A 12,752-nucleotide genomic window follows, 5' to 3' on the forward strand; every position below is an offset into this window, starting at 1 on the left:
ACCATGTGGTGACATGAGGAGGAAGCACAGCCTTACAATGACACAGGAGTTATGGCTTAAAGGTAGGGTAGGTAAGTTTGAGAAACCGGCTCGAGATACACTTTTTGTTATATTCCATGGAATGCTCTTAACATCCCGATAGCAATGAATATCTTAAGTGCTTTGACAAAAAATCCATAAAAAAATGTCATCTGTGGAAGCCGTAATACTGTAAAAAGTATGACTAATCATTTTAGCCGGCCCGGCTAAAGTAACTGGATGGCCTACCTGCCTGTCAGCCTTCCATCTGTGCACAAACTTATCTCGTGCCCTCATTGGTCATGTGCACGTTCGTGTGTGTTGGAAGAGGGGCTCTGTAAGGAAGTGGCAGATTTTCTCCGGTTGTGTATTTTCAAATTCTAGCGATCTCGAGCCGGTTTCTCAGACTTACCTACCCCACCTTTAATAGAATTCAGCTCCTTCTAATCATTTTCACTCTATATGTGGTCGGAGATTGATGCAGTCTCTTTTTCACAGCTTCCTCCCCCTGAAAATGTGAATATCTTTCCCAATGCCTGTTTAATGATTAATGTATTTGGTCATCAACAAACTGTGTGACTTCATCCCTAAAATACATGTAAAACAAGGAAAACGCATCCTTTAGAAGGGTAAAAACAAATACTTAAATGTAACAGTTTTTGTGTGGTTTGCAGCAGTCCACAGTTATGGTATGAGATTGATAACACTATAGAAAATTGCTTTATTTGTTTTTATTTGCTTACACTAAATCACTCGAGACATCTTGATTAGTTAATTTACCTGGAAATGCATTTAATTTGTATTATCATCTTTCCTTATAATGTGTCTTTGTTTATTATATTTTACCGATTCCCAACCAATGTTTAGACTGATTGAATGAATGTTTTCAGACCATTTAGTTAGATTAGTTAAGGGTACTTGGTTAGTGTAAAGATGTCTTGGCCTCTATTTTAAATAATTAGATTACATTAGGTTATTGGGGTGTCCCATTTCCCAAATCTCGGTTTATTGGCTGTACTTGAATTTTTGGGGAATCAAATAAATGTAACTGAATTGAATTATGAAATGATTTAATATTAACAAAATATACTACAGCTTACTCTACTGATGCTGAACGAGTGTGCTACCTCAAATTACCCAAACTAACAATCTATTTAACTGTTGTTGCTTTTTTGTAATCTTAAAATCAGTATCAGTCACGCAAATGTCCGTCCGTCACTAAATCAATTTTTAGTGAGGAGAGCATGACAGTCAATGTGTTTAACAGCATTATGTCATATGACTGTCAGCTCATACTAGTTAGCCACTAATGGAACATCCCGCGAGTAATTAGATCAGGGCCGGCTTCTGACTTTAGAACAGCAAAAGAAAAAGAATAGATTGTAAAATAATACAATAGCAAACAATTAACTTTTATAAAAGATGTATGCTACATGGCCTGTTCCAGTACAAAAAAAACATCTTAAGAGTTGGAATTGTAACGTTTTACTCAAAGATGCTTTAACATGTGGTCTGAGCGATATAAAGGATTTACAGGAAGCTGGGAGGCACAACATTTGGTTTTCTCAATGATCCGCTCATTCCACAGAGCTCTCTACTATCCCTCACTGCCATGATGTGTATTTATGCGAGTACTCACTACAGACCAACAGTATATCATATTCAGTCAAAGACAGAGATTGAAAACTGGATTGTATCCACTTCAAACATACTGTGGTCTTAGTGAGACATTTACAAGCTACAGCATGGGAAAACTGGGAGTAGTTATAGCCCAAATCCCAGCCAGAGTTCAATGTAGGAGCAGGAATCTATTGATACACATTGTAAAATGCAACCACAAGTATTTAAAACCCAAACCAGACATCTTGGTTTGTCAGCAGACCTATTGGCTCAGTTGAGACAATGCACAAAACACTAAAGGAAATAGATATTTAAAAAATCCTTTTATTCTTTCTTTTGTCTTTTTTGGAGAACCTAAGTCCAATCAAATGAGGAGGAAACAAGTATTTTAAATCAACATTGCTACATTTTAGTTTTAACACGTTGTCTTTTAAAAGGAAGCGTAGAAATTGAATTAAGCTCGGCAGATCTTAAGATAACCTCGCACTGCTTCTTTCGACCAGCCGTACAAGCCAGACCAAACGCAACAAGCATGGGGTCCTAGGATGGGCCCAAAAATACTTTTTTACATTAACTTACATTGGGAAAGAGAAGTCTGTAAATCAGCCAATACTTTGTATGAATCAACTAGCCAGCTCGAACACTTTAATGCCTCTTGTGTGAATCATTAGGTCCTAAAAGGTGTCAAATACGCTAAAAGTTGAATTCCGAGTAATTATAAAAAAAATTAAATAACGTTTTTTGCGAAGTAAATCAACAAGCAAGTACACTTGAATAGCCCCTTATTTAAATCCTAAAAGTTGTAAAATGAGCTAAAAGCTGATTCTAAAGTTATATTAATATTTACCATCAACACTGATTTAAAATACATACAAATAGGTGATTGATGATTGTGTCAAACTGAAACCAGTAATAATTAGGAGTGTTGAAATTAATCGTTTCTACGATGCATCGCGATGCGGACGTGGACGATTCTGCATCGATGCAGTGACAGAACATAATCGATTATAGCGTAGTAACGTTGCTTCCTGATTTTCCGGCTGCGGCTTTACAATAACGTATTTTTTTCTGTCACTTTAATATCAAATCGGTCGGTGACGCAGAGATCAGGGAACAGACGTGACAGTGGCAGTCTGCCTTATCCACCAACACAAGAACACCAGTCCAGAACCAACAGCACAAGGACCCGCTCTGAATCAGTCTGTGTCACTGCGGCTCAGACACACAGGGATTTATGTTTTAATAAAATACTCGCGTTACAATCATGTCAGGTTTTTGGTGGATTTAATTAAAGGAGAGGTGTCATGGCCATTTCCACTGATCATAATTCCATTGTTGAGGTATACTAAAATAGATTTATCCTGTGCATTTTTCCAAACTCACATTGGTTTGGCATACAGCATCTCTGTCAACTACGTGTATTCACTGAATTTCACTCTCTGCCTTTAACGGCTCGTTGTAGCTCCAAAAGCTCCAGCCCCCACCCTCCCTATGAGCACAGTGTGCTCTGATTGGTCGGGACGTTGTGAATCGCGCTGAGCTCCGTGGAGGTGTGGTTTCCTTGTTTAGGATACATAGCGAAACACAGCCAAACTCATCCTGAGCACACACAAAGTCACAGCCGAAGTAAAAACAATAAGTGTGGCTTGATATTGAGTAAGAAAAAGGTTGATAAACGCTGTGAGAATGGGTCTGCAGAGAGAATTTCGCCGCGATCCCAACGGTCTGTTATCAGCCTGCAGCCAGGGAGGAGAAATCAGCAGAGCTCCCTGCTCCCTGCACACAGATGTGTGTGTGAGGAAGTCCGTGGATTGGTCAATTTGGACCAATCAGCGGGGGCTTAACGTAACGGCTCCGCGGACGTAACGTAACGGCTCCACGGATTGGTCCATTTCGTTCCGGGTACGGCTTGACATCATGCCGTCCCGGAAGAATCAAATGGACAATGACGTATCTCCAACGAGGCGTTTTGGGGAGGTATTTTCTGTGTTAGAGTTTTACTCGCTACAGGGTGTACTTTGAGGGTTTTGACTCTGCACACCGTTTACATGCATAAAAACCTTCATAACACACAAGGGGACGGGTAATAACCGGAAAAGCATGACACCTCTCCTTTAAGTCTTGGATTGCAGAGTATGAATGTCCTCTTGCTATTTTCAGACGATATATACGTGTGTAAAGTTTGTGAAGGCAGGAGGAAAAAAGCTTCCGCGATCACCGTCTCCTCTGTTCCTCCAAACCCGAGAGGGGTCTGCCTGCAGGCCTCCACTCTCAGGACAGTTCCGGTGTAGGCTCCACTGTCAGGACACCTCCACTCTCAGTACAGGAAGTGATGATTCTGACGAACACGTTTTTTTCCCCGCCCCCCGAAGGACTCGTCTGATGGAAATTTTCAAATCACAATGGAGACTCATCACGGAGGTGATGAGTCCGCTCACCATGCACTTTGGGTCGGCCTTGGTCAAGCCCTTTTGACCCCCCCAGCCTGGTTCTCGTAAAAGTTGACTTAGCCATTTTTCGCTCAAATGACACCATGGAGGAATGTAACGGGAGTTGACAGGGGACTCTGCCCGACTTACGAGTGCCTATTTCCCCCTATTTATCTCTTGTTTATTTATTTCTAGTTTTGTTTTATTGTAAAATGCCTTGTCTTTTATGCTGCTGCAACAAAAACAATTTCCCAAATTGGGATCAATAAAGTACCATCTTATCTTATCTTCCCCGGTTTTATACATTTTTCTTTTTTTTTTATATTTCACCCGGTTCCTTCTACCGACTTCTGACTCAGGGGTCCCACCACGGGTCCCGCAGCAGGGTGGAGGTTCCCGGCTGGAACCTCCCCACCTCCGCCGCGGTGCACCCGGCAAACACGGCAAATACGGTTGTTTCTCGAACCCTCCACTGTTGTCTAGCGGGTGTAACTAAAATACAAGATGTCGTTATTTATATATATAAATATATATATCTATATATATATAGATATAATAAGTGTCAGTGCGATTTTATTTTGTATTAGCATTAGCGTGCATTTCCTGTTCGGAAAGTGGTGCTGTACTGAGAGTAAACAATACAAGGTGTCCCTATTTTTATATATATATATATATATATATATACATATGTATACAATAAGTGTCAGTAAGGATTTTATTTTGTATTTGCGTGCATTTCCTGTTCGGAAAGTGGCGCTGTACTGATAGTGGCGATTTTATTTTGTAATTCTTAGCGTGCATGCACTTCCTGTCCTGAGAGTGGAGGTGTCCTCAGAGTGGAGGTGTCCTGAGACTGGCGCCTGCAGGCATGCTCCCATGCCAAACCCCGCCCCTTCCCTGAAAATAATGAGTTAACTTTATTATTCACTTAATCACCGATTGAGATATGATGAAGCTAACTTAATCTCCTACATTCATGGGATTTATGTAACAGTAAGACAGAGAATAACTGTGCACCCACATGCAGTATTTTTGTTTTTACTGTATATGCTGTTGTAAATACTCCTGTTGTCTGCTGTGTTCAGACTCAAGTCATGTTAGTGATGCCACATTCAGGACCTTCAGTGTCCTTTTTTTAACAGAAGACCGTTGCTAGAAGCTGCAGCTAGACTGCAGAAGTATTAGATTTTTTGTTTTTGAGGATGGAACAATTTCACACACAGATACTGTATAGGGATGCTCGAGCTATACAATTGATTTATTTTGACATTTATGTTATTGATTTCTGAGGCACTTTCTAAATAATAAAAAGAGAGTTCATACTGTATGTATTTACTGCATGTATTCATTGATGAAAAAGAAGCCATGTGCAGTAATATAGAAAATTGAGGAGGAAACGCATTGGTATGAATCGTGATGCATCGCGATATCGAATCGAATCGTTGACAGGATAATCGTAATCGAATCGAATCGTGACACCAGTGAAGATGCACAGCCCTAGTAATAATCATCACTGATTGTCATTGACTGACTGTTAGACATTTGTATACATTCATTTAAACATTAAAATGATCAAATAAACAAATCACACAAATTGGTGTGCAGGGTAGTGACGACTACCTGATTTGCATTATCAACAAGCTACTGTACTTTACCCTGTCGGGTGACAGTGGGTCAATCTGGTTTTATAGTCAAACACTGGCAGCCATTAAAGTGAATTGCACCAATAAAAAATCAGTTATGTGCAAATGGCTTACATAATGCTAAGCATAAAACCATGAGCATTAATCATAGATCTACAGATAACGAAAGTTGTTATAGTTGGCAAAGTGTGTGGCAGAGATAAAGAGAATGATAGCGTTTTCTACAAACATAAAGATATTGACAGCAACTGATACCTCCTTATTGTTGTAACTTCTCTAAAAGGGTGAGTGTGTGTGGGTGTGTAGGTAGAAAGTTTGGTTCTGCCGCCCTCAGGCCTTATATCTGACACCAGGTGTGTCAGGTGTGTGTGTGGGTGTGAGGAAGCGAGAGGAAGAGAGAAAGAGAGATAACAAAATACAGGATTTCTCGTGAGGAAAATCATTCTGAACTAATTATAAGACTTAATTGTAGTCTTTGGATTCCCTTTTCTTCTTTATAGAGATTATACATGTTGTAATTATGGAAGGAAAAACCTACGTTTTTGTGATGTTCATTTTTTGTAACAACACTAAGGATTTCTCTGTTCAAACAGGAACTTAACAGGTTAGTAGCTACATGACTTTTGCACTCCACTAAACATGTTTAATTCATGCTTCGAATCAAGATATTGTGTAAGTGTATTTGTCAATGCTAGCATTAGCAAAATAAAAAGTCAAAAAGGCATAGATGCTTTTTCACCAAAGCAGTCAACACTGTAACATTGCATTTTGAGTGAAGTAATGTCGAGCTGCAGAGGAATCCTAGCCTAAAACGTGTCTACTACTCACTTAACAAAAAAAAGGTGTTGGTACAGATCCTCTGATAGAAGAAACTCTAAAAAATGATAATTTTGAATAATGATGCATGATTAGTCACCTACATTAACCCCAACATGTGCCACAAAATGACATCCTGCCTTTTTCAGTTACATATTGTACCTACTCACACTTTATATAGGGTATATATGTTTGTACAAGTGCCAACACATTTGCTTGAATGAATGAGAAATTAAACTCTGTTTTGAATAAACTTATTGTGAATACATTCGAACTGAATCAATAAAAAAAAGTAAGATTTGGATTGCAGGACTACTTATAACAGCAGAGTATTTTACAATTGGGTGTTGATACTTGTATTAAAGTATACAATTTGAGTACTTCTTTCACCACTGCATATCAGTAATTCAATCATCATTATATATATAGAAATCAAATATTTTCGATTGTTATATTTTAACAGTGCAGTCAGTTAGCACAATGTCAACCATGTTATCATCTCACGTTTTCTCGCGACATTTTGTCAAAAAAGGAGATTTTTGAGAACTTTACCCGCTCACCAAAACAAATTCAGCAACCTGCTAGCTTGCTGGGTAAAAAACGACTCCGACAAGTGGCCAGGAATGAGCATCTTCTGTACTAGTTATAAATCGCAAAACCAACGTGTTAAAACGTATATTATTAATACAAGTGTAGTTATATGTGCTACATACGAATTTCCAGTGAGTGTGCCTACCTGTCAATCTCAGCGACTGTCACTTGCTGTCGCCTGCTGTTCCGGTGTGCTCTGCTACTCCAACAAACAGGCTACAAGTTTACAAGTTCTGACATTTGTAACGCTTTAAATGGCGCAAAAGAGACCAAATTATATTTGCAGCAATCCTTGTTGAATGGTATAACTGTCAGCCCTTTCCGAAAACACTGTCTGAGTTTGAGCGCTGGCGTCGGTTCTGTGCTGTCTTTGTACGACACAAAGATCGTTTGTTTTTCTGAAGATGCATCACTCCAATACGTGAAAACAAACCGACTCTTTTTTCTGCACTTGTTTTAGTTAGTTGTTATATTTTCCTATAGAAACAGCTGGGCATAGCTGAATGTGATGAATATATGTTTCCATCTTTGTTTTCTATACTTTATTGTATGAGTTAATACTTTACATTTCCACTTGCTTACAAAGCATCATTTTTGAAATCTTTCATTATAAGAAAATATACATGTTATGACAATCTACATTAAAATAGGATTGCATTATTTTCCCTAATTTGTCCACCACTCTTTATGATGTTATTTGCAGCCGGAATCAGAAGCGAAGTGAGAGCTCTTTAATTCTCTCATATCTCTGGTAAACGTTCAGGCTGTCTGCCCACTCTTAAAGGAACATGCTACAATTTTTGCAATATTCTCCACTTAGTGGGTGAACTTCTAAACTTCTAAAAGCAAGTTTAGAGCTTTGGTTTGCAAAATGTATTCAAACATAATATTCAAATCATGTTTGCCATTTCACCTACAAGCAGTAAAAACGTTACAAAATTAGTTTATCAATGTTGTTCCAATTCAAGCTGAAGTACAAGTGATGGAATTAATCTATGGTAAATAACTTCCCTGACAAAAATAGACTTTTTAGTTCTGACAGGAAGAGGTTTAAGATCCTCTAATGGCGAACTCCATTTTAAACGCAACCATTCACTTCACAACTAACCATAGGCCTACTGAGACTAAAGGTAACAAACTGGAATTAAAAACAATGTTTACTTTGTCTCCATCATCTGGTCAAACGTTGTCACAACTTTTGTTGTCATTGATGAAAAAGGTGTTTAAAGACGCATTGCCGTTTTCAACATTAACTTGTGTTTTAAAAATTAGCGGGCTTTTACAGTATTCATGAATATTCCATGAAATCGACTTAACAGAGTTTAGTTAAGAGATTTATTTGTACCCATTGCATTATTGTACTAACTTTAACTTCTTTTTTTTACAAACGCAATGTATTCAAAAGTTTTTTCTCAAAGTTTAAGTATAAAGATCCCTCAAATATTATGAATGTAATTGGATTTAGTAATGTTCTTCTGTATTGACTATCTCTATTCAATACAATGTTATTGGGGAACTATTCATGGAAGGTATATCTGAAGAAATAATTTACAGCTCATGCCAAGAGACGTCTTTATGAGAATGTTTGCAATGCGTTATCATTCAAATGAGGTGAACATTGTGTCCAGATGTTACTTTAAAAAGCAGGTTTAAAAACTAGATGACGTTACACCTAACAATCATAACAATACGAGTCAACAGCTGTGATGTGATTGTTTATTGAAGCAACAAAAATGTGAAGCTAAGCAAATTTGTATACAGTCGAAAAAAAAAAAACACATTCTTTATCCACAAATTCAGAATTTTGAAAGTCCAACAAAGACTGGTATTGCGACCTCATTTCTATGTTTGTATCCTCAGCAAGATGGCAATATTAGCAATGTAACTTCCACGACAGATCAGTTGAATCACTCAAACTCTGAATGGTTATTGGACCATTTTAAAAAGGCTGGTGATCTAAAACAATTCAAGTTGTTTTGCCGAGGCATGGTGTGTTTCATACAAAAATAAGAATTCAAGTGACCAAATGTAGCAGATTAGCTAAAGGAAGTTAACTACTGTAACATTCAATGTGTAATTTTTAAATCCCATTTACATTGATTTTTTACAATTAACATTCGTCCAGTGACATCATCTAAAAAAAGAAAGTGTTAACAGGTCTTTAACCCAGTAACTTTTGATTTTAGCATACAACAGAAACAAACTAAACGCAGAAATGTCAAAACTAAACAAGCCAAACAAGAATACTCTGCAAACTCTTTAAGTACTGTATGTAGAAATGCAGCTCTACGATGCAGTCATGACACACAAAAAAGGCACAAGGAAATTTTAAACAACAATGAATTCACACAAAGAAGGTAGAATGTAACTTTCACACGGCTGAATCATCAAAAACAAACATTTTTTGTAAGAGTTGACCACCGCTCTGGCCGCAAAAATGTTCGTTACAAAAAGAAAAGGCTTACATAGCATAAAACCGAAAGAAAAGGCGACACGTTATCAGATTAAAATGATACATAAATAAACCCATAACAATTTAAGCTTAGCTTTTTTTATGTTATAAATGTTTTTATGAAGAGCCTACTGCAGAGGATTCGGGACAGATTTTTAGATCTGACCAAAGTGTCTTTTTTTATTTATTTTTTTATTCTGATATTAAATTCAGAATTCTGAGGAAAAAATATCTGAATTCTTAAATGAAAATCTGAAATACTAATAATTTCTGAATTCTGAGAAAAAAAGTCTCAGAATTCTCTTACCACAGACTTTTCTTCTCTCAGAATTCTGACTTTCTCTCAGAACTAAAAACCAAAAAAAAAGCCTTTTTGGCCCTTATCCTCTTCCGTAAGAGCCAATGACTAAGCTTTTCATAAGCGGGAAACAACGTAAGCATCGTGAAATGGGATCTAAAGATGCGGACATGGTGCAGCAATGTTCTGTATATTTACACGCATTATGGGAAACACTGTTCCCGATAATAAAAACATCCACTCCTACAGTGAAATATGGAGGGCACTGCCTCCGATACGGACACATACTGGTAGGAAAAAACTACCTTCTTCTTTTATTCACATTATGGAAGACACTGCTCCCGATAATATTGTCAGGACGAGAAGTGTACATGTGACTTGATGTGTGACCAGGCCTCAACTAAGAGACCAATCCAGTGTCAGTTTAAAAGGAAAACACAATCCAGAGTTGTGCGTTACGATTGTTCGTACTTCAGTCCAGGTCGACATGTACACTTCTTTTTAAGCAGATGCTGCTCTTGATATTTCAACAGTATAACTGTCATAATTATGGAAGGCTCTGCTCCCGATAATTAAACACATTCTTTTTCATTTTTTATAAAAGGCAATAAAAAATACTATTTATAGTGAACCCTGCCACTGATAAATAAATAACACAATAAATAGACGTACGGTTTGTTTCAGTGCCTTCAGACCCTCCCCTTGGTTTTTCAAAGGCCTTCATTTTTTATTATTGATTGTTGCGTGGACTTTTTTTTGTAACGATTCCGCCAAACTTTTAAACAAGTTCCGTGTAGGGCTGGGCGATATTTTTTAACCGCAATATCGTGAAGATATTGTAGGGTTGACCATTGGTGCATATAAAAAAACAATGAGAATTTGGATAATTGGCATCAGTAATGTCAATTCAACAACTTCTAATAAGAAACAAATAGAACTCCTAGAACAGTAATGGCACATTTAGAAAAAAACATCAATGTATTGTACTGTGCCTTTAAAAGCAGGAAATGACATCATTTTCGATATCCAAGATATTCAAGGAATTGATATTAAAATGGTTTATTGCCCAGCCCTAATTCAGTGCAACAGAACTGCTGTTTGAGTGTTATTTCATCATCTCTTCTATTTAGGCAACTCCCGAATTTCTGACGGGGCTTCAGCAGCAGTAATATTACCAGCAGTTTGGATTTGTAATCATTATGCTCTTTATCTTATATTATCATACTGGCATTTTGTTCTTCTCCGAGCTGCTTTACACAGACTTACTGTGACTACATTGTAAGTGTCACCTATAGGACCATTTGAAGCTAATTGTTGCTAGCACCAGAGTATTCAGAATACTGCATTTCATTGAAACGAAAAAACATCCTTTTTGTTAAGACGTAAGGCTTTTTTTTTTTAAAGAATTTCAGAAAGGAGGAACATGAGCTCATGTCTCAAAGTTGAATGAATTACTGAACGGCTCCACTTTAAATCTAAGCTTAAATGAATTTTAAAGCTGTTTTACACTGGCGTTTGATCCTCTCAAATGATGAACAAGGGAGGAAGTGGGGGGGTTACTTTTTTTTAGATTTCGTTATCAAGAGACCACACGTCCCCTGCCAGTGAGTTGGCGCAGCCCTGGATGGTCCAGGTGGCGAGGGCGAACTGGCTTCGGAACAGGTCGGCGTCGGCCTCGGGGTGGTCCATCCTGAGGGCCTCCAGGTGGCCGTGCAGAGCCTGCAGAGTGTGGGGGCCCGAGCCCAGCAGGATGTGGCGGAACGGACTCTCTCTGGGGGACACGTAGGGGGACAGGAAGTTCCTCTCCACCTACAGAAACAAGGCAGAAATAGAATGATGGAAAGGACGTCATTTCCTATGTTTTCAATTTGATTGGATGATTCTTTGATGTTGACATTTCAATACTCAGTCAGGTTTTTTTCAGGAACAATTATTGTCTTTAAGTGTTTTATTACGTTGTTTTACTGCTGAAAAGCAGTTTAAGCAATATGATAAATACCGTAATTTTCGGACTATAAGCCGCGACTTTTTCCCCATTTTTCGACCCTGCGGCTTATATAACGGTGCGGCTAATCTATGGATTTTTACAGCTCCGACGACTTGCTCTGAAAACACGGAGGAACAAAACAACAAACGAGTGAAACAAAGCGTATATTAAAGCCCGGGAAATATACCCGTTTTGACGCTGTTTCAGGAGCGCCTCTAACATTGTTTTGAAGGCCTGTTGCTAGCGGGGGATGCTAGCGGGGGATGCTAGCGGGGGATCCTCGGGCTAGCCCTGTAGACACCGGGCCGAGAGAGCGCAAGGGACCGGGACAGGAGCTCCGCGGGATAACGACCAGGTTTGACTGACCCTGCCAGTCCTATCTTATAACACAAAGAAGACGTAACCTCTCCTAAGTTTGAAAGTTGAAAAGTTTGTGTGTCTGAAACGCTATGTGATACAGTACAGTTTACACAGCACAGTACATGTTCTGTAGCTACTATTGCACTAAATGGTAACACTTGAATACGTTATGCAAATATGCAACTTGTTTGTTGAAATGTTAATAAATGGGAGCTTCCTCAAACAGCCATCTCTTTCCCGACAATCCCCTCTGTGCACGAACCCTTAGATATGGTAATTAAACATTAAAACACCTGCGGCTTATAGTCCAGTGCGGCTTATATATGTACACATCATTCAATTTAGCTGCTGCGGCTTATATTCAGGTGCGCTTTATAGTGCGAAAATTACGGTAGTTCCCTTTTATGCCCCTTAAAACTTGGTTTAATGAAGGCAAAAACAAAATGAAAGTTTGTAAAGGCAAGCTTCGTTTTTTGGTTTAAAATTAAAATAATTAAAATGGTGCGATCACAATAAATTGATAGTGGCCTGGCAAAAT

At 38.3% G+C, this 12,752-nt stretch overlaps 2 protein-coding genes across 4 annotated transcripts in view; both read right to left on the minus strand.

Moving 5' to 3' along the window:
* tnk2b (tyrosine kinase, non-receptor, 2b) overlaps positions 1-7,508 on the minus strand; it is an 81,275-nt gene extending 73,767 nt beyond the window's left edge. For both annotated transcript variants that reach the window (XM_034137950.1, XM_034137948.1), the window contains exon 1: positions 7,263-7,508. The gene's annotated coding sequence lies outside the window, so the exon portion shown is untranslated. The remainder of the gene's footprint in view (positions 1-7,262) is intronic.
* Positions 7,509-8,819: 1,311 nt separating this feature from the next.
* The window catches only part of tfr1a (transferrin receptor 1a), a 30,246-nt gene continuing 26,313 nt past the window's right edge, over positions 8,820-12,752 (minus strand). For both annotated transcript variants that reach the window (XM_034137951.1, XM_034137952.1), the window contains one exon: positions 8,820-11,676. In XM_034137951.1, coding sequence (XP_033993842.1) covers positions 11,434-11,676 — 243 coding nt within the window. In that variant the 3' untranslated portion in view covers positions 8,820-11,433. The remainder of the gene's footprint in view (positions 11,677-12,752) is intronic.

The sequence above is a fragment of the Trematomus bernacchii genome, unplaced genomic scaffold, assembly GCF_902827165.1.
Source record: "Trematomus bernacchii unplaced genomic scaffold, fTreBer1.1, whole genome shotgun sequence".
NCBI classification, from domain to species: Eukaryota; Metazoa; Chordata; class Actinopteri; order Perciformes; family Nototheniidae; genus Trematomus; species Trematomus bernacchii.